The sequence below is a fragment of the Sebastes umbrosus genome, chromosome 13 (assembly GCF_015220745.1).
Source record: "Sebastes umbrosus isolate fSebUmb1 chromosome 13, fSebUmb1.pri, whole genome shotgun sequence".
Lineage (NCBI taxonomy): Eukaryota > Metazoa > Chordata > Actinopteri > Perciformes > Sebastidae > Sebastes > Sebastes umbrosus.
In genome coordinates this window covers 11,385,882-11,413,053 of record NC_051281.1, presented here as the reverse complement: position 1 = coordinate 11,413,053, position 27,172 = coordinate 11,385,882, and the positions used below count along the sequence as shown (strand labels likewise).

At 35.7% G+C, this 27,172-nt stretch overlaps 2 protein-coding genes across 2 annotated transcripts; one reads left to right on the top strand and one right to left on the bottom strand.

Annotated features, from left to right (window-relative positions):
- Window positions 1-288: 288 nt before the first annotated feature.
- On the bottom strand, window positions 289-6,228 carry sowahca (sosondowah ankyrin repeat domain family Ca). Its single transcript, XM_037790761.1, has 4 exons — window positions 5,675-6,228; window positions 3,876-4,267; window positions 2,817-3,206; window positions 289-2,588 (listed from the first exon to the last, which is right to left on the bottom strand). The coding sequence occupies exons 1-4, from the start codon at window positions 6,042-6,044 to the stop codon at window positions 2,124-2,126; spliced, it is 1,617 nt and encodes a 538-aa protein (XP_037646689.1). The 5' UTR covers window positions 6,045-6,228; the 3' UTR covers window positions 289-2,123.
- Window positions 6,229-8,247: 2,019 nt separating this feature from the next.
- On the top strand, window positions 8,248-18,860 carry sept10 (septin 10). The gene is made up of 10 exons (XM_037790187.1): window positions 8,248-8,463; window positions 10,379-10,493; window positions 11,582-11,777; window positions 11,983-12,169; window positions 14,573-14,734; window positions 14,908-15,004; window positions 15,315-15,483; window positions 15,583-15,715; window positions 16,330-16,508; window positions 17,156-18,860. Exons 1-10 carry the CDS (start codon window positions 8,434-8,436, stop codon window positions 17,169-17,171), a joined length of 1,284 nt encoding a protein of 427 aa, XP_037646115.1. The 5' UTR covers window positions 8,248-8,433; the 3' UTR covers window positions 17,172-18,860.
- The last annotated feature ends 8,312 nt before the right edge of the window (window positions 18,861-27,172 follow it).

Sequence of the window (27,172 nt, the reverse complement as noted above, 5' to 3'; positions counted from 1 at the left end):
TGTGGACAGGAAGCTGTGGATGTACTGTAAATGGGGGCACAGGGGGTCATCAGATCATCAATTATTCAGCACCACCAGACAAGGACAATCACTCGGTGTCAGCAGGACTGGCAGAAAAAATAGCTGGCTTAATGTGGAGCTTTGGTCCATTCTAGTTGAAGTTGACTCTTAGCATTCATGATTGTAAATATTATGACAACTCTGTCCATTATTTGTCTAATCCTTGTTACATATTCTGTATATTAGTTTACTTGGAACAACAGCAGCAAACTGTAACAGAGCACCGACTTTATGCAAACCAGTATTGCTTTATTTCATATTCAATGATGAGACATGAGGACAAAGATGACAGTGGTTCAGTAACAGTGTATTCACACCACATAACTTCACAGTATTTCACAAAGAAGACAGAACAAATGACTTACAAAACATACAAAGTAACAGTGCATAGCATTTCCCCTATTCATGCATCTGAAAAAAGTGACATCAAAGTAGGTTTGTACAATACATTTCTACATCAAAAGAGTCAACCATACAGTTACATGAAGCCCTATGATTTGAGTACAAATGCTACAAAATATTAAGGGAACATTCATGAAATCTATAGGATGTGTCGTTGATCCAGTAATCAGATATAAGCGAGGTTCACATATTTGGGAAAAACAGTCAAAAAGTCAATGTGCTCCTCAGCTAAACATCCAGCATATTCTGGTACAGACTCTTTACTGTCCACAGACGATGCAGACATGATTAATGGACAAATGATTGTATACATGCAAGGTTAGAACAATACAAGGAGGTTGATTTACTAAATGGTGGAGATAAATCAGTTTGTTTGATTGCATGTTTACTGTAGAACTAATCAGTGAATAACTTGAATAACCTAAATAACTTTTCACTAGATTAGATTTTGAGATTAGATTTCTGCATGACATACAGAATTATTATAATACATTTTAAGAATTGGAGATTTGCACAAAAACACTGCAATCTAGTATTAGAGGCCTAAACTGCTTAAGAAGCAATTTAATAATGAGTAGACCAGACTCTGGCTCAGACTCAGAGGACTTGAGGTACATTATGGTCAGTAGAAAAACCACATCAGTTCTCCCTGTGCTTCTACACTGTGAAACAGTCTTACTGTATAACTGATCAGTGTCTTTATAGTACTTGGATCTAACTAAAGCCATGGCAGCCTTCTTTTGGTGTCAACTACTGATCAAATGAAGTGAAAGGTATAAGGAAAAATTACTCATTTGTACTTTTATATATACAGTACATTTTACATCTAAAGGTAACAATTTGATCACCCTTATGAGTATGACATGGGACCAATAACAGCTGGCATGGTTTTAGTTTGAGCGGTTTCCTCCCATAATCACAATCTATCTCCAAAGTGACAAAGTGCAAACATGACAACTGTACATCGATGTTCGGACATACAAGAATGCTGTGGTTACAACAGTTTCAATACTAAAATCTGGTAGTTAAAAAATAATAATTCCCATTACAGAAATGTAATTTAAAAAAACAGCACCATCCAATCAAAGGAGGTTGAAATATAGAAAATTAGTTCTATGAATATATTACTTTACTCTGCAAACAAAAACAAGATTTTAGATAAGTGATAAATCAAACCTAAGTGCTATTTTCAAATCCCTCACCACTGTGAGTCAAATCTAAAAGTGAAAACATGATACAATCCTGCCTGCTTTTGCATGTGTGAACATTGTTCTAGTGTAAATATTAAATAATAAAATAAACTGGTGTATTGTGTGCTACCAGCTCTAAAACAGAGCCTTAAAACATGATAGAAAAATCCACTAAAACCAATAAGTTCAAAAGCAATTCACAGAGCCGTGGTTCAGTTTTAACTCAATGAATTGTCGTGGCAAATAAAACGCTACATGATCTGTGATCTGCCCTCATGTGATTAACTAATAACTGAAAAAAGGAACAAAAATAAGTTAGATTAAATAAAACTTTAAAATCAACTTGACACTAAACTGTATATTAGGATGTGTTAGGTCGATTTTGGTCATAAAAACGTCTGACCTGTCAGCTTATAAAGGTGAGTAAACTGCATTTTGTCAAACTGGTTTATATCTCAGAGTTGTGTAACTTCATCCAAACAGGTTGGACAGTGGTCGGGTTCGGAGAGGGCTGCTGGGGAGATCCTCTCCTCTTCCCACCTCCCCCGCGTCCCTGAAGGAGGCGCTGTGGATGATCTGGGCTCGGTGGCGTCCTCGGTGCAGCCGGGCGTTCAGTCGGCTCAGAGACGACTTCCTCTGCATGCTCCCCTTGGTCCTCCCGGTCACGACTCCATCCTCTGCTGCCTCGGCGGGCGGGTTCAGGAGCCGCAGTGGGTTCAGATTGCCCTGGAGGACTCTGGGAAATCGCCAGCCGCGCATTCCGCTGCTGCCGCTGTTGGTGTTTTCATTGTCTGACTCAGCTCCCGGTGAGGTGACCACTCCCTCCTCCTGCAGGTCAGCGGCCAGCGGTGGGGACAGGTACTGGATGGCTCGCCTCCCGCTGTAGTCTCGGGCCTCAAGGTCGGCCTCCCAGTCCGACAGCAGCACACGGACCACCTGTCAATCACATAGTAGAGAGAATATTCAGATCGTGTCATTTATGCGGAATTAACTCTTTCTCTGATATCAATTGTCTCATCAATAATCAATAGCACTAGTTGTCTTCTCTAAAACAAACAGGTGTTACAAATGGGGCAGACAGAGCAGATACAATCCTCTGCTGCTTCACTGAGCAGGTGAAACACACGATACCCCACCACCACCACCACCATCTAGGCAACCCACCTGTGTGTGTCCATGCATAGCTGCCAGGTGTAGCGGTGTGTATCCAGCACTGGATCTCACATTTACATTCACAGGTATAGCGTTCTCCTTGGCGAAGGCCAGCAGCTGGGAGAGCAGCTCAGCTTTGCCCTGCTTAGCTGCCCAGTGGAGGCAGGTGAAGCCGGTCACAAAGTCTCTCTTGGCCACGAGGCTCGGCTCCACAGAGAGCAGGGGCTGCAGACAGTCCCACAGGCCATCTGAGGCGCACAGCATCCACTCATGTTCCAGCGGGTCCAGGGTCACCGAGGCACAGTCCTCATCAGTAGCTGAGGAGAGGAGCGATGTCGAATCTCCATCGCTCTTCACCGAGTCCCGGATGCGTGAACCACGGTTGATCAGGGACCTCCGAACCTGCAAAGAGAAGAAAGAGGTGCATACTTTAAATAAATTTTTTCGTGTCACCTTGTAATACGGTATCTGTTTAGCTGTGTGCCACTGTGGAATGCTTTATGGTGATAGAAAGACAGTAAACAAATCAGTTTTGAAATACTCAATTTAGCTAGTTATTGCCTTATGATGATCACCAAATGGAGGTCATAGGTCAAGCTGTCTAACAGTTAAGGCAAGCTAGATTACATCACTGTGTCTCTAAGTTACATAAGACAGAAAACTGTGGAGTCACACTTCATGAATATTGTATTTGTGGCTACACCCCAAATAGCGTTTTCAATCAGCTGTCAAAGGCTGCGCTCTTGGCCGTGCTGCAAGTTACACAGCAGCGAAGGCAGGGGAACCTGATTCAGGTATTGGAGCACACCTAAAGGTGAAACACCTGATGTGACACTACTGCTTTAGGTGTGGCCAAATGTATAGCATGGTCCAAAGTTTGAAATAATCGAAAACAGTGCATTTATTTGTTTATATCTGAATCAGTGATTTTTACAGATTGAAGCCTATTTTTTGCAAACACACTTTCTCACATGCTTAAATTGGTACTTGTTTTAGCTACTATGCCTTGTAGAGAGTGAAAAATAATCCACAAGGGAGGTTTTTTCATGCCAGAGAAACGTAGCATCCTACCTGAGGAGAACTGCTCATCATCAGCTCTATGAAGTTCCTGCGACTTCCCTTGGGGGTGTTGATGTCTCCAACAGGGTCCAGCCCTTCCAAGGCGCTGTCTTCAGATAGGCAGCTGGTCAGCAAGGCCCGCTGGGACCCTTTGGACACCCTGCGAGCCCCTCTCACCTGCTGGCTGTGGGACCCTGCAGGGTGAGCCTGGTCCAGATCTGCAATCCCAATCACTGGGGCCGACTCTCGCCTTCTCCTCTCCCTCAGCTTCACCTCCCCTCCTCCACCAGAGGTAGGAGTCCCTGTGTTGTTGGTTTTATTATTCTGGGAGGGGGTTGCAGGCTGCACATTTCCATTGGACTGTTTGTCATTGTCCAGACTGGCAGCCAACGAGCTGGACGCTCCTGTGGGAACCATTGGACATGTTTATTTTTTGTCACAATGTACAATGGAGTTGTCTACGGCACAATCTTAACCTGAACTCCCAAGCAACATTTCCATTGTAATCCCCACAGGTATGCACAGGGCTGGTTTTGTTAGGTCTTTATGTTATCATTAACCCTGACTTATTGTAGACTTATTGGGATTTTTTGGCAAGAAACAGGTAAAAATTAAAGGTCTGATTACTGGATTTGACAATGTCAGTCTGTATAGTAGGTATTGGCCTTCAACAACAATGGCAAAAACACTGACACTTGATAATGTTGTGGCTATTCAGAGGGACAATGCTGAGACAATAAAATGTAAGCAAATAAATAAATAAATATGCAATGTTTGAGATTACTGTTTTACACAAATATACACATATGTTAGATAAATAAACACAATATTCTGCATGCATATGCTATTTCTGCTCCTGTGGAACCATTGGACATGTTTATTTTCGTCACAATGTACAATGGAGTTGTCTATGGCACAATCTTAACCTGAACTCCCAAACAACATTTCCATTGTAATCCCCCACAGGTATGCACAGTGCTGGTCTTGTTAGGTCTTTATGTTATCATTAACCCTGACATATTGTAGACTTATTATGATTGTTTTGGCAAGAAAGAGGTCAAAATTAAAGGTCTGATTACTGGATATGACAATGTCAGTCTGTATAGTAGGTATTGGCCTTCAACAACAATGGCAAAAACACTGACACTTGATAATGTTGTGGCTATTCAGAGGGACAATGCTGAGACAATAAAATCTAAGCAAATAAATAAATAAATATGCAACGTTTGAGATTACTGTTTTACACAAATATACACATAGGTTAGATAAATAAACACAAGATTTTGCATGTATATGCTATTTCTGCTCCTGTGGGACCATTGGACATGTTTATTTTTGTCACAATATACAATGGAGTTGTCTATGGCGCAATCTTAACCTGAACTCCCAAACAACATTTCCATTGTAATCCCCCACAGGTATGCACAGTGCTGGTCTTGTTAGGTCTTTATGTTATCATTAACCCTGACTTATTGTAGACTTATTGTGATTTTTTGGCAAGAAAGAGGCCAAAATTAAAGGTCTGATTACTGGATTTGACAATGTCAGTCTGTATAGGAGGTATTGGCCTTCAAAAACAATGGCAAAAACAATGACACTTGATAATGTTGTGGCTATTCAGAGGGACAATGCCAGACAATAAAATCTAAGCAAATAAATAAATATGCAACGTTTGAGATTACCTATACACATAGGTTAGATAAATAAACATAAGATTTTGCATGTATATTTTAGAATATTTAAACAAATCATAGACAAAAAACAATCACCTAGGTTAGAATAACATCAACACATCGTGCAGTATGCCTCACCTGTTTGCTCTACGTTGTCAGGGGTGCTGTTGACATAGCCGTTGTCCAGTGTCTCCTGGATATTATTACCATTGCACTCCGCGTGATCGTGGCCGCCTGTGTCTGCACGCATCACCGACTGCGCGCTGTCTTCACTGTTCAAACAAACAAATGTCACGCCGTTTTCCACCTTCACAACACCCACGTTGTCCACGATGCGTCTCAGCAGCTCCTCACCACCATCCACCCCTTCATCTTCCTTCGACTGGTCGTTTGGCCCCGAAACTGATAGGAAATGATCCATCAGCTCCATCTGTTGGACCCTCCCTCCTCTCTCCATCAGGAACTCCTGCACGGCTTGCTCCGTGGTGCACTGGGACGACATCGTCATCCTGCACAACCTCCAAACAGAGATAGTTACACAAGGACGTTTCAAAATGAATGCATGTTTTCACACTACTGTCATGCATTTAGGTCGGTGATGACAGCATCTTCTTCTTCTCCTCTCCTCCATTGGGAGTGTCCAGCTCTGGCAGATAGGGGTCGCACGAAGCTGAAAGGATGCAGACGGCTCACCACTAGTGATGTGTCGGTCACGAACGAGTCGGCTCTAAGAGCCGGCTCTTTTAAGTGAACGATAAGAGCCGGCTCCCGTCCGAGAGCCGTTTTTTTCCTCTTATTTAAAGGGGTTGTTTGTAAGATCAGAAAAGCTTGTTAACGGCGACACCTGTGGCTGTTAAGTCAACGAAAGTCAGCGTCGGGCTCGCGCTTGCTTGCTCTAAGTAGACATGAATCGCTCAAAACAGTGAGGCGACACACGTCAGCTAAAACCACAATATCACTCAATATTTCACCTGCTTGGCAGTAACGTTAGCTGACGAGACGGAGGTATTTCCATGATAATGATTTAGATCTGATCCTAGTGTTGGCTTTTCCTGCCTCAGCCTCCCGACTGCGGCCGGAGAAAACAGGGGAGACACCGGCACCCGGTCGTAGACGATAACGTTTCTCGCTGCGGAGCCCCGTCACTTCACCAGACACGGGAAACCTTTGTTGGTCTGGAGGAGCTGCAGCAGTTATTTCTGCATAAACGTCCACTGTACATTCACTAGATATTCTCAGAGCTACGAAGTCTTCTGCAGTGTGTAGTGAGCGCGCATGCACGTTCGAGGGGAGCGCGAGAAAGCGCGTTGTGTGAGTGAAGGCAGGCAGCGGAGCAGAGAACAGCAGAGACTCCGGCCCTGGAGATCAAAGCTACGGTCTCCCCTGTGTCTTCTGGCTGTGGTCGGGGGGCTGGAGCAGGAAGAGTTGACACTGTTTTACAAGATGAGCTTCACTAGTTATAACTTTGTGGTTTTGGTGCTTCCGTGTAGTTTGTGTTGGAGTCTGAGTCTGAACAGCGTAGCCACACGCGAGCGTGTATGTGCTCGCGCGCATGGGAAACCGACCCGGTAGATTTATACGTGTAAAAGGTTACAAACAGTCCCTTTAATTAATTCAAGGCAGAATGATATGATGAACTTCTCCGCGCCACGGGCACTCCATGCACTGACTGTGACTGAATGTTGTGTTAATAACGTCCGTGCGACCAATCAGGTGATTAAAGACAAGGATCCTACCATCAAGCAGGGAGTGGGGGGGTGCGCGGCGCGCTGATGGTCTACAGGTACAGAGCAGGAGGAAGAGGAGGAGAGAAAGAGAGAGGAGCGCAGTGGGCGAATAGCAGACAAAATGAGTGACAGTCGGAAACGAAGCAGCATGTAAAGTTATGGTATTCTGGAAAGTATTAGGTATAGTATAATTAAATTGAATAAATTAAGTGATATATGTGCACACATACTAATCATAGGTCAAAACAGCGCTAAATTTGGCTGAATTATAAAAAGGCAGAAGTGGTAAAATGAGAGCCGTTTGGGAGCCGAAAGAGCCGGCTCTTCTTGGTGAGCTGAGCCAAATGACCTGACTCACTAAAAAGAGCCGGAATTCCCATCACTACTCACCACTGCAAAAATTATGCTGCGTTCTGGTGCTCCTCGTAAACGCGGACTTCCTATTACTAGTGTAGTCGACTATGAGTAAAAACAAGTCCGATTTTTTGAGAATGCGGTTTTATTTTAAGTGTCGACTGAGCTGTGATGTGCGTGAGAAAGGAGCAGAAATATAACTCGGACCTTTATTGGATGACTCATTTTTTAAAAGTCTATTTAAATAGACATGGTAATCTTGTTGGTCAACACCATAGACTTTGGTAGCCTATACGGTAAACACAAATGGGACAAATTAGCCAAAGTCCATGACCAGTAAAATATAAGGTATACATCAGAATAGCATCAACATGAATGGAACTTAGTTGCGCTGTTTTCAGTTTTACAATTTTTCTTGACAGACCCGCAACATACCATGGAAGCGACTGGGAAAATTAAGTTGAGCTGTACCATTATACAAAGAAGGGGGTGTTGGGTGTTATTAATGGAATAAATTAACATTTGGCTACATTTTTTTGAAGATTATCCTGCATTTTATTCTTTAAAAAAAATTACTGTTTGAATTCACGTCACATTCTAGCCTTAATTTGTAGAATAATAGTTTTAAAGCAAATTTACAAACTTTACATTTCACCTCATTCCTATGTTGAGTGGTCTAGTCTGCCCAGTTGTCGACGGTATACGCAGTGAGGCGGTCCTGATCAGGGTTTCTAAAAAAAGAAGAAGTGGTCTTTTAGTTAGTTTTGTTGTATTATTTCTGAATCTACATTGGTTTATTAACTTCTAACTCAAACTATGGCTTCTTCGGATGTTGCTCGACAGCCGGTAAGCACTTTTTCTCCTGTGTATTTGATAAATGACAGTGTTTTTGATAAGTCTAGCAGGGAGTGTCCGTCGGGCCTGATACCTACTTTCTATTAAAGTTACTGAAAACAGCTGTTCAAAGTCACTTTTACACAGTGAAGAACACAAATACACATCTGTCCTTCACGTTGGTAAACATCAGGAACATCAAGCGTGGCTTTTCAACTTCTACATTCAACTTTTCCAAAGGGATTCAGTGTTATTTAACGTACATCTTTCACCAAAATGGCTAACACTAGCTACCAGCCATCCAACAGTCAAACGTTTATGAAAACAGTTGTGTTGCTGCAGACTGGTTAAACATTCCTGTGCTACAGCTAATGTACTAGCACAAACATTGCGAAAGTGTTAGGTCATGCTCTACTGGTAGGCTATGTGGGTTGAGCTTGATAAGAAGCCACTAAATTCCTACATGTATGAATGAAATCAGGTTGAAACTTGTGTGTGAACTTTCCCACACAGACATCATAGTTTACTAATATCTAAAGTTGGAGATCTGTCATGGTAGGTCAATGGCTTAATTTTTATTTATTTATTTATTTGCACATATATAAAACTGCACAAAATCCAGTCAATGAAAAAAAACAAGAAATGTGTTTCAGGAGAGGTCAAGAAGCCACATGTTTATCTAATCAACTAGTGATCTTCTGGATTTCTTATTACAAGTTCAGATGGGGCCAGGTCAGAGGAGGACAGGAGAGTGTAGTTTGAGGAAGATGGAAGAACCATAAACTGTATATGAAGTGAGAAGTTTTTTTGTAACTTGTGCATTGAAAGAAATTTACTAAAATATGATGTAATGGGTTGAGCTTTGCTATGTAGCTTGATAAGAATATGCCACTAAATCCCTACATGTATGAATGAAATCACGTTGTTGAAACTTGTCTGAACTTCTCCACACAGACAACATAGTTTACAAATATCAAAAGTTGGAGATCTATCATGGTAGGTCAATGTTAGCCCTCGACTAGTGATCTTCTGGATTTCTGAATACAAGTTCAGATGGGGCCAGGTCAGAGGAGGACGACAGGAGAGCCTAGTTTGAGGAAGATGGAATAACCATAATTCAATTCATTTAAATTTGCTTTATTGGCATGACTGTCAGAACAATATTGCCAAAGCGTCAATTCAATAATAAATTAAAATAAAAAAAAGAACAAAATAAAAAACAAAAACATATATATACAATTCATTAAGCAAATTACAATATATAGATTAAAAAAAAAACATGCATGTAAATGGAAGAAAACAATAAAGAAGTAATTCATGTTTGTTGTGTCAATAAAACAAACAAACAAATAAAAAACAATAACGATATATTGCAATATCAAAGGATAAACGTTAAAAACAACAAAAAAAAATGTATATGAAGTGAGAAGTGTTTTTGTTACTTGTGCATTGAAAGAAATTTACTAAAATATGATGTAATTTTTTTTCTGTCTGTCTCAGTGGCTGAGATGCGAATTTATAACGTTTAGATCATGTTTTGTCTGCTATATTACTTGCCAAGAGCCACTTGTAAATGTAACTTAAAAACTCGACAATTGCAAAGCTTTTTCATTCCATCACATTAAGAGGTGCCAACTACAGAGGATAATGTATTTAGCAATACATCATGTGTAAAAAATGTTATAGACGCCTGGACCATTTGATATGTGATTGATTCCATTTGTTAGCAGCAAGTGCATGTCATTTTAGTTACCTGCATTAGGACATTTCTTAATTGATATTACCTATGGTATGGATTGGATAACAAATATTGCCAGACTCGTCATTATTGTGCATCCCCAAAACAAATTTTAAATGTATGAAGCTACAGAGTTGTGGATTGCCAGTAAACAATGCCTTAAATGTCTCTGTGCAATTCCTTCCTCAGGATCAAGGCGTCCGGCCCCTGGGCCTGGCAGGCCATGTGGGCTTTGACAGCCTTCCAGATCAGCTTGTTAACAAGTCCATCTGCCAAGGCTTCTGCTTCAATATTCTCTGCATTGGTACGTTGTCATATACGCGCACACATATACAAACAATACACACACCCATACCAAAACACAGATACTCGCAGGATGCTACTACTAGAATACATTCTTCACTCACATGCACACACATACACATTGTTTTACTTGACCACCTCAATTCACTGCCATTGCTTAGGTCTGTCTGATATCATAGCTCCTTTTCTCCTTCTCATTAGCTAGAGCTTTGATCCCAATGGCAGTGCTTGAGACTCCTAATTATACTGAGTATTACTCTGAGTATTAAGAGCAGTGGTAGACAATGGGTCAAAGGAGCATTGTGATGAGAAGGATCCCGTTGGTTCAAATCTCTCCACCAGCTGGTAAATATGTGGTTGGGTGAATGAATAGTATTTCTTCTTCCTCAACAACTGCCATCATTGTGTCCTTGAGCAGAGCACTGATTTGACCACTGCTCCACTGCAGCTGGAGTTTAAACTTGGAGCTTGGTGTTGCGTCATCCTTCTCCAAGTAAATTAAGTTTTAGGAATATTTAATTTAAAGCAGTGTGTTTTGGTGTCAGAGTGACAGTCTCAACTTTCAACTTTATTTTATTCCCCAGAGGGCAATTGGTTTTACAGCAAGGCACATTACAATACATTACAGAACATGGACATATAGTACAGTAAGGGGAAGGGGGGGAATGCTGAATACAAGTGGGTTAGAGGCCAAACAACAGTAGTCACTGCTGTCTGACTCGCATTTCCACAGTGTGCAAAAGCACAGCAGCAATAACGACTTTAAAGAATTTCAAGTCAGATAGAATAAATAGCAGTAGAATATGAACTTATAAATACACAGGGAGAGTAAAGTGTATAGTGACCAGACATGTTGATGACATGGTCAACATCTCTCTTATTATAACACAGTCGTCAGCGGCATAGACATAGACATCGTAGTTGACATTGTCATCATCATCACGATTGCTTGTACCTGTTACCCTTAACAGGGGAGAATCTGAACCAAGAACCAGAAGGCAAAAGTCTCCGATGCTCACACTACTAAATTGGATCTCGACATGAAGTTAAATAACTAAAAAATTGTGTCCCATCTTCTTCTGGCTCTAGGTGAAACTGGTATTGGCAAGTCTACCCTGATGGACACCCTGTTCAATACCAACTTTGAGAACTTTGAGTCATCCCACTTTGAGCCTCAAGTGAAGCTGCGGGCTCAAACCTACGACCTACAGGAGAGTAACGTCCGACTACGCCTTACCGTGGTCAACACTGTGGGTTTCGGAGACCAAATGAACAAGCAAGAGAGGTGGGAGGAGGAGAGTGTGTGTGAGGTTGCTATTGACAGTGACGAAGAGTTACAGGCTCAAAGTGTTCAGGCTCAAGTGAATGTGATTTAACAATGAGTGTTAAGTTAAATATCCTATTTCAAATTTACAGCCATTGTGAACAAATCAATGTCAACCAGTCAGAAAACCCAAATTTCTGACCAGCCCTGTATGTCTTTCCTGTAGCTATCAGCCAGTGGTGGACTACATCGACCGGCAGTTTGAGAGTTTTCTACAGGAAGAGCTCAAAATCAAACGCTCTCTTCACAACTACCACGACTCGCGAGTCCACGCCTGCCTTTACTTCATCTCCCCCTCGGGTCATTCACTCAAATCCCTGGACCTGGTCACAATGAAGAAACTAGACAGCAAGGTAGGAAAAGGATAACAGTGTGTGTGTGTTTTTGAAGGGTCGGACTGGTGTTTTGTCAATACATCAGAAGACTTTTCAATGTTCACTTTGATATGAAATTTCTGAAATACCATCGAATAATCTGGGAATATCAGGCGATTTTTAAAGTTTAATTTAGTAATTGTATTATATGTATGTATGTATTATACATTTCTTCAACTATATCATCCCAATACATCCCAAAGATGGTTGTCTTCAGAGGTTGTTATGCTTTTAGGAGAAGAAAACCTTTCATTAGACAAAGCTCAAAATGATGGCTGAATTAACTTGCTATAAAATGACTGACAACCAGAATTGTTGAGCTTTACTTACCGAACTAAGGGGAAAAAGAGGTTTGGTGATGCATGAACATTTTCAAAAGTTAAAGGTTCTCTAAATGACATCTATAGCATTAATATAGAAGCAGACATCTACAGTATTTGCTTTCTAAAGAGTGGTGGAGTAATGTCTATCTGAACAGAGAATGAAGTGTCTCTTCCTGTGTGTGGTGTAATCCGAGCTTCTCCTTGCTTTGTTGACATCGCCAGGGCGGCCGTGCATGCTTTTAGTGCATGTGAGCGTACCCCACTGGCTAGGTCGTGGCCGCCGCTCTGCGCTGCTCTCATACGGCGGTTACAGTCGTCACGCAAGCGTAGCGAAGCATGCACCCTCTGGTTCCCCCTCAGATAAACACTGTTAGCTCTGTCAGCACTTTTGCCGTTGTTTCCACTGTTAGAGCTGTTAGCACCGTTAGCTGCAAGCCACCGGCTCAGGCGTCGCCACGTTGAGAGCTGTGCAGAGGAAATAGAAATGCTCCCAATCTCGCATTTAGCAGAAACTCCAGAGAGATGATGTTGCATTGATCTAAAATGTGCCTGCAGTTCTTTGGCTGACTTCTATAGAAATCGATATTTTAAAATGAACCTGTCACTTCTTTGGTCAGCCACAGAACCCTGGCTGGTGTATTGTGAAGAGATGTCAATATGCAAAAGAGATTGATTTTGTTTTTTTGGGACACAGAAGAATCCGATACAAACTGGCTGATGTATGATGTTGGGAAATACTGTATTAGAGACTGTGCTGTGGTTGTTTCTAGAATTTCATCCAAGTGTTTTTATGTCTGACTGTTGGGAGAAGTTTGCTCTCCAAGTGACTAAACCCCTCCTTCATTCTTGAAGTGGTCAGAGACTTTCCCATGCTCTCTGTGTGTAGCGACTTTGTGTTTTTTGTGCGCTTGTGTGATTTCCCTGCTCTGGAGTGTCAGTAACCCTGGATTTGCGTGTGAATGGAGGAGAAAAAAGCAGTGGAATGCTGTAATCACCTCACGAATACACACTCGAGTTGTCCTTTTGTGTCACTGTACAGATACACACAGAATGAGCCATTTGTTGAATCTGCAGCACTGACAGAGAGACAGTCACTCACTCACTCAGACAGCTGTTGGAACACATCTCCTAGCATTGTTTTGTTTTCACTGTATGTGTGTATGGGTGTGTGTGGTCTGGCCCAGAAGCTTGTCTAGTGAGAGCAACTCATCAAGCCTCTCTTTGGTACGACGAAGACGACGGACAGACAGGCAGGAGTGGAATGTGGGAAGACTTGGATAGCGGAGTGGGCTGCTGGGCCAGAAATAACATCAGTAAACCCGGTTTATACAACACTTATCTAAAAGCAGTTTTAAAAAGTATTTTAGATTAAGTAACAAAAACAAATGCTGTTGGAATAGTTTTCGTTGAACTATTGTTTGTACCTTGAGTCAGACTAATGGAGGCCTTTTAATGTGTCTACATGTAGTTTCATGCTTTGTTGATCAGTGAGATTAGCTTGTTTTAGCTCTGATACTAGATGTGTATGGCATCGGGTGCAGCTCTGCTTAAAGTTCAGGGAAGTTACCGTTACTAATTTTGTATTAATAAACTTTTTCTTATACAAAACTACATTAAAGGTGCAATGTGTAAGATATGGCCAGAATTGTAGTTTAAAACATCATTATCAACTGCATGTGAAGAGGTTACAGTTTTGACTTTATGTTAAAGACATCTATACTAGCCCTACCTGTCCTGTCTTGTAATACCACTTGTATCTCGAGAGGCGATAGTGAGTCACTTTATCACCAGTCTGCCCTCAGTCCAGAGAACAGAGAAGTAGAGCTGACCTATCTGCCTTGGTCTGTGTGCGTTTTGATAAGGGTGCCCTGGGAGTAGAACGTGCGGCATCTCCAAGAGACAAACCCCCAGTTGAATTCAGCCAATGCAAACCCCAGCACCGGGGGTCTGACACTGCCTTTGCCCAATGTCAGCTGGGATAGTCTGCAGATAGTAGTATGTATATTTGATAATGATTGTTAATATTTTGTACATGAACATGTTTCCCATCTTGCTGTAGGTGAACATCATCCCAGTGATCGCTAAAGCTGACACCATCAGTAAGAGCGAGCTGCACAAGTTCAAGATTAAAATCATGAGTGAGCTGGTCAGCAACGGCGTCCAGATTTACCAGTTCCCCCTCGATGATGAGACCGTCGCTAAGGTCAACACTACTATGAATGTAAGGAAACGCACACAATACACCACCTTGAACTAGAATGCTTTCTTAGAGCAAGCTTATGCTTGATAATTGCTGAGAAGTTTGGTGTTAACATCGCTGACGTTTTGAGTATATAAATGAACTTATACTGAAATTATTTATTTAACGTATAATGAAATAAACTCTTTTTGTAGGGTCATTTGCCGTTTGCTGTAGTAGGCAGCACAGAGGAAGTCAGCGTTGGCAATAAGATGGTGAAGGCTCGTCAGTATCCCTGGGGTGTAGTACAAGGTAGGATGGATCATTGTTTGGTTGTTTGTGTATTATCTTTTTTAGGATCACATTGATTTAATGAACATCTGTTAATCTTTTCAGCCCTACATATTCCCCCCTCACAAGAATTGTCACACTTTTCCCATATAGAAATCAGTACAGTGGCTGAAAAACGTCAATACACTGTAGCTTCATTTTGAAATTGGCACATTCCAGCTCAGTGGAGTTAGCTGCCAGCCAACCTACAGTAAAGAAATATCATTACTGTGGCTGTCATTAAGGAGTTTCAGTTGGATGGCTAACCCTTCTCTATTGATGTGTGTATCAGTGGAGAACGAGAGTCATTGTGACTTTGTGAAGTTGAGGGAGATGCTGATCTGTGTCAACATGGAGGACCTGAGAGAGCAGACGCACAGTCGCCACTATGAGCTGTACAGACGCTGCAAACTGGAGGAAATGGGATTCAAAGACACGGACCCAGAGTGCAAACCCGTCAGGTGAGCTCATAAACACCTGCGTGGACACAATGGAAAAAGTATAACTGGCATGACTGACAACTGACCTGTGAGTGTGTATATGTGCGTGTGTGTGTGCAGCTTGCAGCAGACTTATGAGGCCAAGCGTCAGGAGTTCCTGGTGGAGCTGCAGAAGAGAGAGGACGAGATGAGGCAGATGTTTGTGCAGAGGGTGAAGGAGAAGGAGTCTGAGCTGAAGGAGGCTGAGAGAGAGGTATGGAGACATGTAACACAAACTCATTCACATGAATCTCTTCATTAGCAGCATATGTTGTGTGTTAAGATAGTAGCGACTAAGTGGACATCGCTCTAAGGTAACGAAAGCACAACGATTCTTATTTTCAGGTGATTATACACTAAAGAAAACATACTTATTAATATTATATTACATTTCTGCCAATAGATCCCCCTAATTGTTACACACTGTTCCTTTAAAGGAACCCCCAGGTTAGTCAGACTTAATTGAAAGAGAAAACAATGGCAGACTGCAAAAAGTACTGTCTTTTGTAAACATCTATAATATTTTTCAGACTTTATGGTTCAGCTTTGACCTGCCATACTAATCTGTTCGTTACTGACTGTATTGGTTGTGTACTTATTACTTAAAAAAAAAAAAAGAAGTGATTTCATTCATTTTTTTATTACATATTTTTCTTCCAGCGAAAGTCAATCTTTTTACAATTTCACATCTAATTTGGTTTTAGTGTGAGAGAGCAAAACCTCATTATGAGGAAAGTCATTTATTGCGTAATGATTTTAATTTGCTACATAGAAATGCAGATCTCTAATGTTTTTGCTTGTTCTACTTGTTCTCTCTGTGTGGTTCAGCTGCAAGGTCGTTTTGAGCAGCTGAAGCGCCTCCATGCAGATGAGAAAGCAAATCTGGAGGAAAAGAAGAGACACCTGGACGAGGACCAGAGTTCCTTCGGCAAGAGACGAGCTGCCGCCCAGCTCCTGCAGGCCCAGAGCCTCACCGCCAACGGCAAGAAGGACAAGGACCGCAAGAAGTAAGAGATGATGTTTCATGGAAATATTCAAGATCCATAGATTTACACATCTGTAGGCAAGGAGGGTAAATTAAAAGTTTTTGTCATTAGTGACTCGCTGCTGACATTGGGTTCAGTGCTCAGAGTTTTATATGAAACCGGACATGTTGCCACCTGCTGGTAAAATTATTGTGGCAACAAATCTGATGACCTCTTATTGCATTTAAGATTTGTCTACATGAGTGCAGGGCTAAACAATAATAATATCTTTATTTATATAGCACATAAAAACAGTTATAAAGTGCTTCACATAAAAGCAAAAATCAGCTATAACAAATTAAAAGTACTAAAAGAGCAACATACAAATTAAAATAGTAAAAACAGAATAAACACTAGAAACAGGTGAAATCAGGGAAGGCAGTCCGATAAAAGTAGATTTTGAGTTTAGATTTAAAGGAAGCCACTGACTAAGCCTGTCATATTTCCTCGGGCAGGATGTTCCAGAGCCTCGGGGCTCTTATCTCAAGCTCTGTCTCCCTTAGTCTTAAGCCGAGAGACCCTAGACAGTTAACTGGGTTTGATCCCCCTTGTGTTAACTACTCATATTTGTTCATTAAAATTGTATTTTTGTAATGTTTCAATGATTCTCAACTTTCTCTTTATTCCAGTTCTGGCTTCATGTGAAGACATTGGGATTTGAAGGACACTCCAGTATGACCAGTATAACCAGTGACATTCTGGCCACATCCTTTCCAGCCCTTTGTGGCCAGTTTCAAACACTAACCAGGAAAACCCCCACACAAACCAGCAGTGTGTGTGAGTGTTAGTTTGCCAAAGTTTAATGACTGTACCCATGAATCCTGTGTACACTTTCCTCAATGGTATTTTTAATCTTCTTTGTGGGTTTTATACCTCCTGTGTAATATTTGATATTTATCCTTTCTTTTTTTTTTATATAAAACCTTTTTTATTTTCCATGTACCTCCCTCTTTTTTAACTTCTGCCCAGACTGAGGGACACCTCAGTGTATTGATCCTCTCACAGACTCCTCACTAGATGCTGTACATTGATCAAAGGCATTGGATACATACCAACACTATATTGAAAGGGACTTCTTCACTTACATTTAATCTGTCTGCTATATCTTAAGTGTATAATGAGAACACACTTAATATGTTGTAATGCAGTCTTATGACTTTGTATATGAGAAAAAAACATCTTTAACATGCTTGTAATTTATTATAAAGCCCCTTTCAGACATGCTCTTCATGAGGAGATTTACATTTTGGCTTCAAAGTCTGAATAAATGCCACGGTCTCTTTTTCATAAGAGGCGAGCAGGTCATTAATAAAGCCTCAGAGATAAACTTGATTATTTTTTCAACTCACAGCTCTTCTGAATGAATATAGTGTGAGCATTGCAGCTCTGCGTAATAGTCCTGTCATGTTTAAATGGAGCCCTTACAGAATAATTATTCCACGGAGACCTGTGATATGTAGCTAAATCCAGCAATGTAACAGAATCCATGTCTGAAAAGGGCTTAAGTGATCATTTCTGAAAGCTGATCTAGAGCATTCATTGTCAAGAGTTGTCATAAATATGGTCACAGGGCATTATAATTCCTTCCTTTTGATTTGTTCTTCTCACACCTCCTTGTTGCTATACACTTTAACTATGAGCACACCAGCATTACACAAACCTGCAGGAGCCACACTGATTCTCCTGTTGCTGTTTCAAAGGGACTTCTCTTGTCCAATCCCAGTTTTACAGTTTTCTACTAGGGTGAGGCTAAGGCTTGGTTTTGGATTAGGTACATGTTACCGCATATATTTATATATATTGTGTTTTTATTGGCTCCCTTATTTTTCTTACTGACACAAACCGTTGAAGTTTGCTATGCAGTCTGTCTGAAAAGAGCTGACTCGTGGGGAAAAAAATGCATCATGTCGAGTCAGTGTTTGTTGAGGGAGAATGGGAAGAGAGGGAAGATGCATTTGTGACTATATTTTTTCATCATTTCTTTATTCACTTCTGTCTGGAATCATGATGAGACAGAGTTTCACACCTCGAAGCATTTTACAATATAGAGTAAACAGTAAAGTGTGATTTTATAAAGCAACATTCACTCACAAACATTGCCACTTTATATTTTACACTTGTGCTTAATATGTGTCAGTGCCTTATCTGTGTGAAACTTACTTACGAAATACACTATCCACCTAACTTGTACATCCAGGGAAACACACCGATGCATAATGGAGTAAAGCTTGTCTATGACACATTTGTACTACACTTGTATTTAAGGAATGAACAGTGTTATTTGGGAGCTTTTTTCCTTCTTTCTAAATAAATCTTTGTATTTTTGTCATGATACACTCTGCTCTTCTGTTTGTGTTCATCTCACAGTATGGTGTCGTATGTCAGCTATTTTTTCTTTATTTAAAAAAAAAGTTTATATTAGGGCTGTCAAAGTTAATGTGATAACACGTTAACGTTTTAACGCCACTAATTGCTTTAGCGCATTAACGCAATCAATCTTTCGAAAGTTGTAGCGGGCTCAGTTTTAAAGCTAGAGTGAAGATACTGGTATCATATAAAACTTGAAAACCTAATGAATCCAATGGTACCAACCATCGTGATTAACCAGATTGTAGGAACATTTTTTTTTTTCGACATACTATATATACTATGACCTTTTTATGACTTTTTTCAACATGTTATACTATAACTTTTTCAGGACTTTTATTGACATGTTATTCCATGACTTACTTCGACTACGACTTTTTTTGACAGATTATACTAGGACTTCTTTCATCATACTATACCGTGACTTTTTCATGACTATTTTTTTATATACTACACTATAGCTTTTTTTGTGACTTATGCTATGGCTTTTTTCTCGAGATGCAATACTATGACTTTTATCGACATACTATGACATTTTTATCACTTTGTTGACATGCTATACTATGACTTTTTTCGACATACCATACAATTACTTTTTTATGAGCTTTTACGACATGCTATACGATGACCTTTTTATGACTTTTTTTGACATGACTTTTTTCTAACTTTTTTAAGACTTTTTTTTCAGATATTTTTCAGACTAGTTTTCAGACATTTTTCAGACTTTTATTTTTCAGACATTGTTTAGACTTTTGTTTTCCAACATTTTTCAAACTTTTTTTTTCAAACTTTTTTTCAGACATTTTTTTTCCAGACTATTTTTCAGACTTTTTTTTTTTTACAGGCATTTTTTTAATACTGTTTTTTCCCAACATTTTTCTAATTTTTACTTCCAACATTTTTCAGACTTTTTTTTCAGACATTTTTCAGACATTTTTTTTTACTATTTTCAGACATTGTTCAGACTTTTGTTTTCCAACATTTTTCAAACTTTTTTTTTCAGACATTTTTTCCAGACTTTTTTCAGACTTTTGTTTTTCAACATTTTTCAGATTTGTTTTTCGAACTTTTTTCAGACTTTTTATCGAACTTTTTTTCAGAAATTTTTTTTTCAGACTTTTTTTTTTTTTACAGACATTTTTTAAGACTGTTTTTTCCCAACATTTTTCAAATTTTTTTTCCAACATTTTTCAGACTTTTTTTCAGACATTTTTTCAAACATTTTTTTTTTTTACTATTTTCAGACGTTGTTTAGACTTTTGTTTTCCAACATTTTTCAAACTTTTTTTTTCAGACATTTTTCAGACATTTTTTTTACCTTTTTGAAACATTTTTCAAACTTTTTTTTTCAGACATTTTTTTTCCAGACTATTTTTCAGATTTGTTTTTCAACATTTTTCAGATTTGTTTTTCGAACTTTTTTCAGACTTTTTTTCTAGACTATTTTCAGAATTTTTTTTTTCAACATGTTTCTGACATTTTTTCAAACATTTTTTTTTTTTACTATTTTCAGACATTGTTCAGACTTTTGTTTTCCAACATTTTTCAGACATTTTTTTTTTTTACCTTTTTGAGACATTTTTCAAACTTTTTTTTAGACATTTTTTTCAGACTATTTTTCAGACTTTTTTTTTTTACGGACATTTTTTTAAGACAGTTTTTTTCCCAACATGTTTCAAATTTTTATTTCCAACATTTTTCAGACATTTTTTTCAGACATTTTTCAGACATTTTTTTTTTACTATTTTCAGATATTGTTCAGACTTTTGTTTTCCAACATTTTTCAGACATTTTTTTTTTTACCTTTTTGAGACATTTTTCAAACTTTTTTTTAGACATTTTTTTCAGACTATTTTTCAGACTTTTTTTTTACGGACATTTTTTTAAGACAGTTTTTTCCCAACATGTTTCAAATTTTTATTTCCAACATTTTTCAGACATTTTTTTCAGACATTTTTCAGACATTTTTTTTTTTTTACTATTTTCAGACATTGTTTAGACTTTTGTTTTCCAACATTTTTCAAACTTTTTTTTTCAGACATTTTTTCCAGACTTTTTTCAGATTTGTTTTTCAACATTTTTCAGATTTGTTTTTCGAACTTTTTTCAGACTTTTTTTCTAGACTATTTTCAGAATTTTTTTTTTCAACATGTTTCTGACATTTTTTCAAACATTTTTTTTTTTTTACTATTTTCAGACATTGTTTAGAATTTTGTTTTCCAACATTTTTCAAACTTTTTTTTCAGACATTTTTCAGACATTTTTTTTACCTTTTTGAAACATTTTTCAAACTTTTTTTCAGACATTTTTTTTCCAGACTATTTTTCAGACTTTTTTTTTTTTACAGACATTTTTTTAAGACTGTTTTTTCCCAACATTTTTCAAATTTTTTTTTCCAACATTTTTCAGACTTTTTTTTCAGACATTTTTCAGACATTTTTTTTTTACTATTTTCAGACATTGTTCAGACTTTTGTTTTCCAACATTTTTCAAACTTTTTTTTTCAGACATTTTTTCCAGACTTTTTTCAGACTTTTGTTTTTCAACATTTTTCAGATTTGTTTTTCGAACTTTTTTCAGACTTTTTATCGAACTTTTTTTCAGAAATTTTTTTTCCAGACTATTTTTCAGACTTTTTTTTTTTTTACAGACATTTTTTAAGACTGTTTTTTCCCAACATTTTTCAAATTTTTTTTTCCAACATTTTTCAGACTTTTTTTTCAGACATTTTTCAGGCATTTTTTTTTTACTATTTTCAGACATTGTTCAGACTTTTGTTTTCCAACATTTTTCAAACTTTTTTTTCAGACATTTTTTCCAGACTTTTTTCAGACTTTTGTTTTTCAACATTTTTCAGATTTGTTTTTCGAACTTTTTTCAGACTTTTTATCGAACTTTTTTTCAGAAATTTTTTTTCCAGACTATTTTTCAGACTTTTTTTTTTTTTACAGACATTTTTTAAGACTGTTTTATCCCAACATTTTTCAAATTTTTTTTTCCAACATTTTTCAGACTTTTTTTTCAGACATTTTTTCAAACATTTTTTTTTTTACTATTTTCAGACATTGTTTAGACTTTTGTTTTCCAACATTTTTCAAACTTTTTTTTTCAGACATTTTTCAGACATTTTTTTTACCTTTTGAAACATTTTTCAAACTTTTTTTCAGACATTTTTTTTCCAGACTATTTTTCAGACTTTTTTTTTTACAGACATTTTTTTAAGACTGTTTTTACCCAACATTTTTCTAATTTTTATTTCCAACATTTTTCAGACTTTTTTTTCAGACATTTTTCAGACATTTTTTTTTTACTATTTTCAGACATTGTTCAGACTTTTGTTTTCCAACATTTTTCAGACATTTTTTTTTTTACCTTTTTGAGACATTTTTCAAACTTTTTTTTAGACATTTTTTTCAGACTATTTTTCAGACTTTTTTTTTTTACGGACATTTTTTTAAGACTGTTTTTTCCCAACATTTTTCAAATTTTTTTTTCCAACATTTTTCAGACTTTTTTTTCAGACATTTTTCAGGCATTTTTTTTTACTATTTTCAGACATTGTTCAGACTTTTGTTTTCCAACATTTTTCAAACTTTTTTTTCAGACATTTTTTCCAGACTTTTTTCAGACTTTTGTTTTTCAACATTTTTCAGATTTGTTTTTCGAACTTTTTTCAGACTTTTTATCGAACTTTTTTTCATAAATTTTTTTTCCAGACTATTTTTCAGACTTTTTTTTTTTTTACAGACATTTTTTAAGACTGTTTTATCCCAACATTTTTCAAATTTTTTTTTCCAACATTTTTCAGACTTTTTTTTCAGACATTTTTTCAAACATTTTTTTTTTTACTATTTTCAGACATTGTTTAGACTTTTGTTTTCCAACATTTTTCAAACTTTTTTTTTCAGACATTTTTCAGACATTTTTTTTACCTTTTGAAACATTTTTCAAACTTTTTTTCAGACATTTTTTTTCCAGACTATTTTTCAGACTTTTTTTTTTTACAGACATTTTTTTAAGACTGTTTTTACCCAACATTTTTCTAATTTTTATTTCCAACATTTTTCAGACTTTTTTTTCAGACATTTTTCAGACATTTTTTTTTTACTATTTTCAGACATTGTTCAGACTTTTGTTTTACAACATTTTTCAGACATTTTTTTTTTACCTTTTTGAGACATTTTTCAAACTTTTTTTTAGACATTTTTTTCAGACTATTTTTCAGACTTTTTTTTTTTACGGACATTTTTTTAAGACAGTTTTTTCCCAACATGTTTCAAATTTTTATTTCCAACATTTTTCAGACATTTTTTTCAGACATTTTTCAGACATTTTTTTTTTTTTTACTATTTTCAGACATTGTTCAGACTTTTGTTTTCCAACATTTTTCAATCTTTTTTTTTCAGACATTTTTTCCAGATTTTTTTCAGATTTGTTTTTCAACATTTTTCAGATTTGTTTTTCGAACTTTTTTCAGACTTTTTTTCTAGACTATTTTCAGAATTTTTTTTTTCAACATGTTTCTGACATTTTTTCAAACATTTTTTTTTTTTACTATTTTCAGACATTGTTTAGAATTTTGTTTTCCAACATTTTTCAAACTTTTTTTTCAGACATTTTTCAGACATTTTTTTTACCTTTTTGAAACATTTTTCAAACTTTTTTTCAGACATTTTTTTTCCAGACTATTTTTCAGACTTTTTTTTTTTTACAGACATTTTTTTAAGACTGTTTTTTCCCAACATTTTTCTAATTTTTATTTCCAACATTTTTCAGACTTTTTTTTCAGACATTTTTCAGACATTTTTTTTTTTACTATTTTCAGACATTGTTCAGACTTTTGTTTTCCAACATTTTTCAGACATTTTTTTTTTACCTTTTTGAGACATTTTTCAAACTTTTTTTTAGACATTTTTTTCAGACTATTTTTCAGACTTTTTTTTTTTACGGACATTTTTTTAAGACAGTTTTTTCCCAACATGTTTCAAATTTTTATTTCCAACATTTTTCAGACATTTTTTTCAGACATTTTTCAGACATTTTTTTTTTTTTTACTATTTTCAGACATTGTTCAGACTTTTGTTTTCCAACATTTTTCAATCTTTTTTTTTCAGACATTTTTTCCAGATTTTTTTCAGATTTGTTTTTCAACATTTTTCAGATTTGTTTTTCGAACTTTTTTCAGACTTTTTTTCTAGACTATTTTCAGAATTTTTTTTTTCAACATGTTTCTGACATTTTTTCAAACATTTTTTTTTTTTACTATTTTCAGACATTGTTTAGAATTTTGTTTTCCAACATTTTTCAAACTTTTTTTTCAGACATTTTTCAGACATTTTTTTTACCTTTTTGAAACATTTTTCAAACTTTTTTTCAGACATTTTTTTTCCAGACTATTTTTCAGACTTTTTTTTTTTTACAGACATTTTTTTAAGACTGTTTTTTCCCAACATTTTTCTAATTTTTATTTCCAACATTTTTCAGACTTTTTTTTCAGACATTTTTCAGACATTTTTTTTTTACTATTTTCAGACATTGTTCAGACTTTTGTTTTCCAACATTTTTCAGACATTTTTTTTTTACCTTTTTGAGACATTTTTCAAACTTTTTTTTAGACATTTTTTTCAGACTATTTTTCAGACTTTTTTTTTTTACGGACATTTTTTTAAGACAGTCTTTTCCCAACATGTTTCAAATTTTCATTTCCAACATTTTTCAGACATTTTTTTCAGACATTTTTCAGACATTTTTTTTTTTTACTATTTTCAGACATTGTTCAGACTTTTGTTTTCCAACATTTTTCAAACTTTTTTTTTCAGACATTTTTCAGACATTTTTTTTACCTTTTTGAAACATTTTTCAAACTTTTTTTCAGACATTTTTTTCAGACTTTTTTTTACAGGCATTTTTTTAATACTGTTTTTTCCCAACATTTTTCTAATTTTTACTTCCAACATTTTTCAGACTTTTTTTTCAGACATTTTTCAGACATTTTTTTTACTATTTTCAGACATTGTTCAGACTTTTGTTTTCCAACATTTTTCAAACTTTTTTTTTCAGACATTTTTTCCAGACTTTTTTCAGACTTTTGTTTTTCAACATTTTTCAGATTTGTTTTTCGAACTTTTTTCAGACTTTTTATCGAACTTTTTTTAAGAAATTTTTTTTTCAGACTTTTTTTTTTTTACAGACATTTTTTAAGACTGAAAAATGTTGGAAAAAAAAATTTGAAAAATGTTGGGAAAAAACAGACTTTTTTTTCAGACATTTTTTCAAACATTTTTTTTTTACTATTTTCAGACATTGTTTAGACTTTTGTTTTCCAACATTTTTCAAACTTTTGTTTTCCAACATTTTTCAGACATTTTTTTTTTTACCTTTTTGAGACATTTTTCAAACTTTTTTTTAGACATTTTTTTCAGACTATTTTTCAGACTTTTTTTTTTTACGGACATTTTTTTAAGACAGTTTTTTCCCAACATGTTTCAAATTTTTATTTCCAACATTTTTCAGACATTTTTTTCAGACATTTTTCAGACATTTTTTTACCTTTTGAAACATTTTTCAAACTTTTTTTCAGACATTTTTTTTCCAGACTATTTTTCAGACTTTTTTTTTTTACAGACATTTTTTTAAGACTGTTTTTACCCAACATTTTTCTAATTTTTATTTCCAACATTTTTCAGACTTTTTTTTCAGACATTTTTCAGACATTTTTTTTTTACTATTTTCAGACATTGTTCAGACTTTTGTTTTCCAACATTTTTCAGACATTTTTTTTTTTACCTTTTTGAGACATTTTTCAAACTTTTTTTTAGACATTTTTTTCAGACTATTTTTCAGACTTTTTTTTTTTACGGACATTTTTTTAAGACAGTTTTTTCCCAACATGTTTCAAATTTTTATTTCCAACATTTTTCAGACATTTTTTTCAGACATTTTTCAGACTTTTTTTCTAGACTATTTTCAGAATTTTTTTTTTCAACATGTTTCTGACATTTTTTCAAACATTTTTTTTTTTTACTATTTTCAGACATTGTTTAGAATTTTGTTTTCCAACATTTTTCAAACTTTTTTTTCAGACATTTTTCAGACATTTTTTTTTACTATTTTCAGACATTGTTCAGACTTTTGTTTTCCAACATTTTTCAAACTTTTTTTTTCAGACATTTTTTCCAGACTTTTTTTAGACTTTTGTTTTTCAACATTTTTCAGATTTGTTTTTCGAACTTTTTTCAGACTTTTTATCGAACTTTTTTTAAGAAATTTTTTTTTCAGACTTTTTTTTTTTTACAGACATTTTTTAAGACTGTTTTTTCCCAACATTTTTCTAATTTTTATTTCCAACATTTTTCAGACTTTTTTTTCAGACATTTTTCAGACATTTTTTTTTTACTATTTTCAGACATTGTTCAGACTTTTGTTTTCCAACATTTTTCAGACATTTTTTTTTTACCTTTTTGAGACATTTTTCAAACTTTTTTTTAGACATTTTTTTCAGACTATTTTTCAGACATTTTTTTTTTTTTACTATTTTCAGACATTGTTCAGACTTTTGTTTTCCAACATTTTTCAAACTTTTTTTTTCAGACATTTTTTTCCAGATTTTTTTCAGATTTGTTTTTCAACATTTTTCAGATTTGTTTTTCGAACTTTTTTCAGACTTTTTTTCTAGACTATTTTCAGAATTTTTTTTTCAACATGTTTCTGACATTTTTTCAAACATTTTTTTTTTTACTATTTTCAGACATTGTTCAGACTTTTGTTTTCCAACATTTTTCAGACATTTTTTTTTTTTACCTTTTTGAGACATTTTTCAAACTTTTTTTTAGACATTTTTTTCAGACTATTTTTCAGACTTTTCTTTTTTACGGACATTTTTTTAAGACAGTTTTTTCCCAACATGTTTCAAATTTTCATTTCCAACATTTTTCAGACATTTTTTTCAGACATTTTTCAGACATTTTTTTTTTTACTATTTTCAGACATTGTTCAGACTTTTGTTTTCCAACATTTTTCAAACTTTTTTTTTCAGACATTTTTCAGACATTTTTTTTACCTTTTTGAAACATTTTTCAAACTTTTTTTCAGACATTTTTTTTCCAGACTATTTTTCAGATTTTTTTTTTTTTACAGACATTTTTTTAAGACAGTTTTTTCCCAACATTTTTCTAATTTTTATTTCCAACATTTTTCAGACTTTTTTTTCAGACATTTTTCAGACATTTTTTTTTTACTATTTTCAGACATTGTTCAGACTTTTGTTTTCCAACATTTTT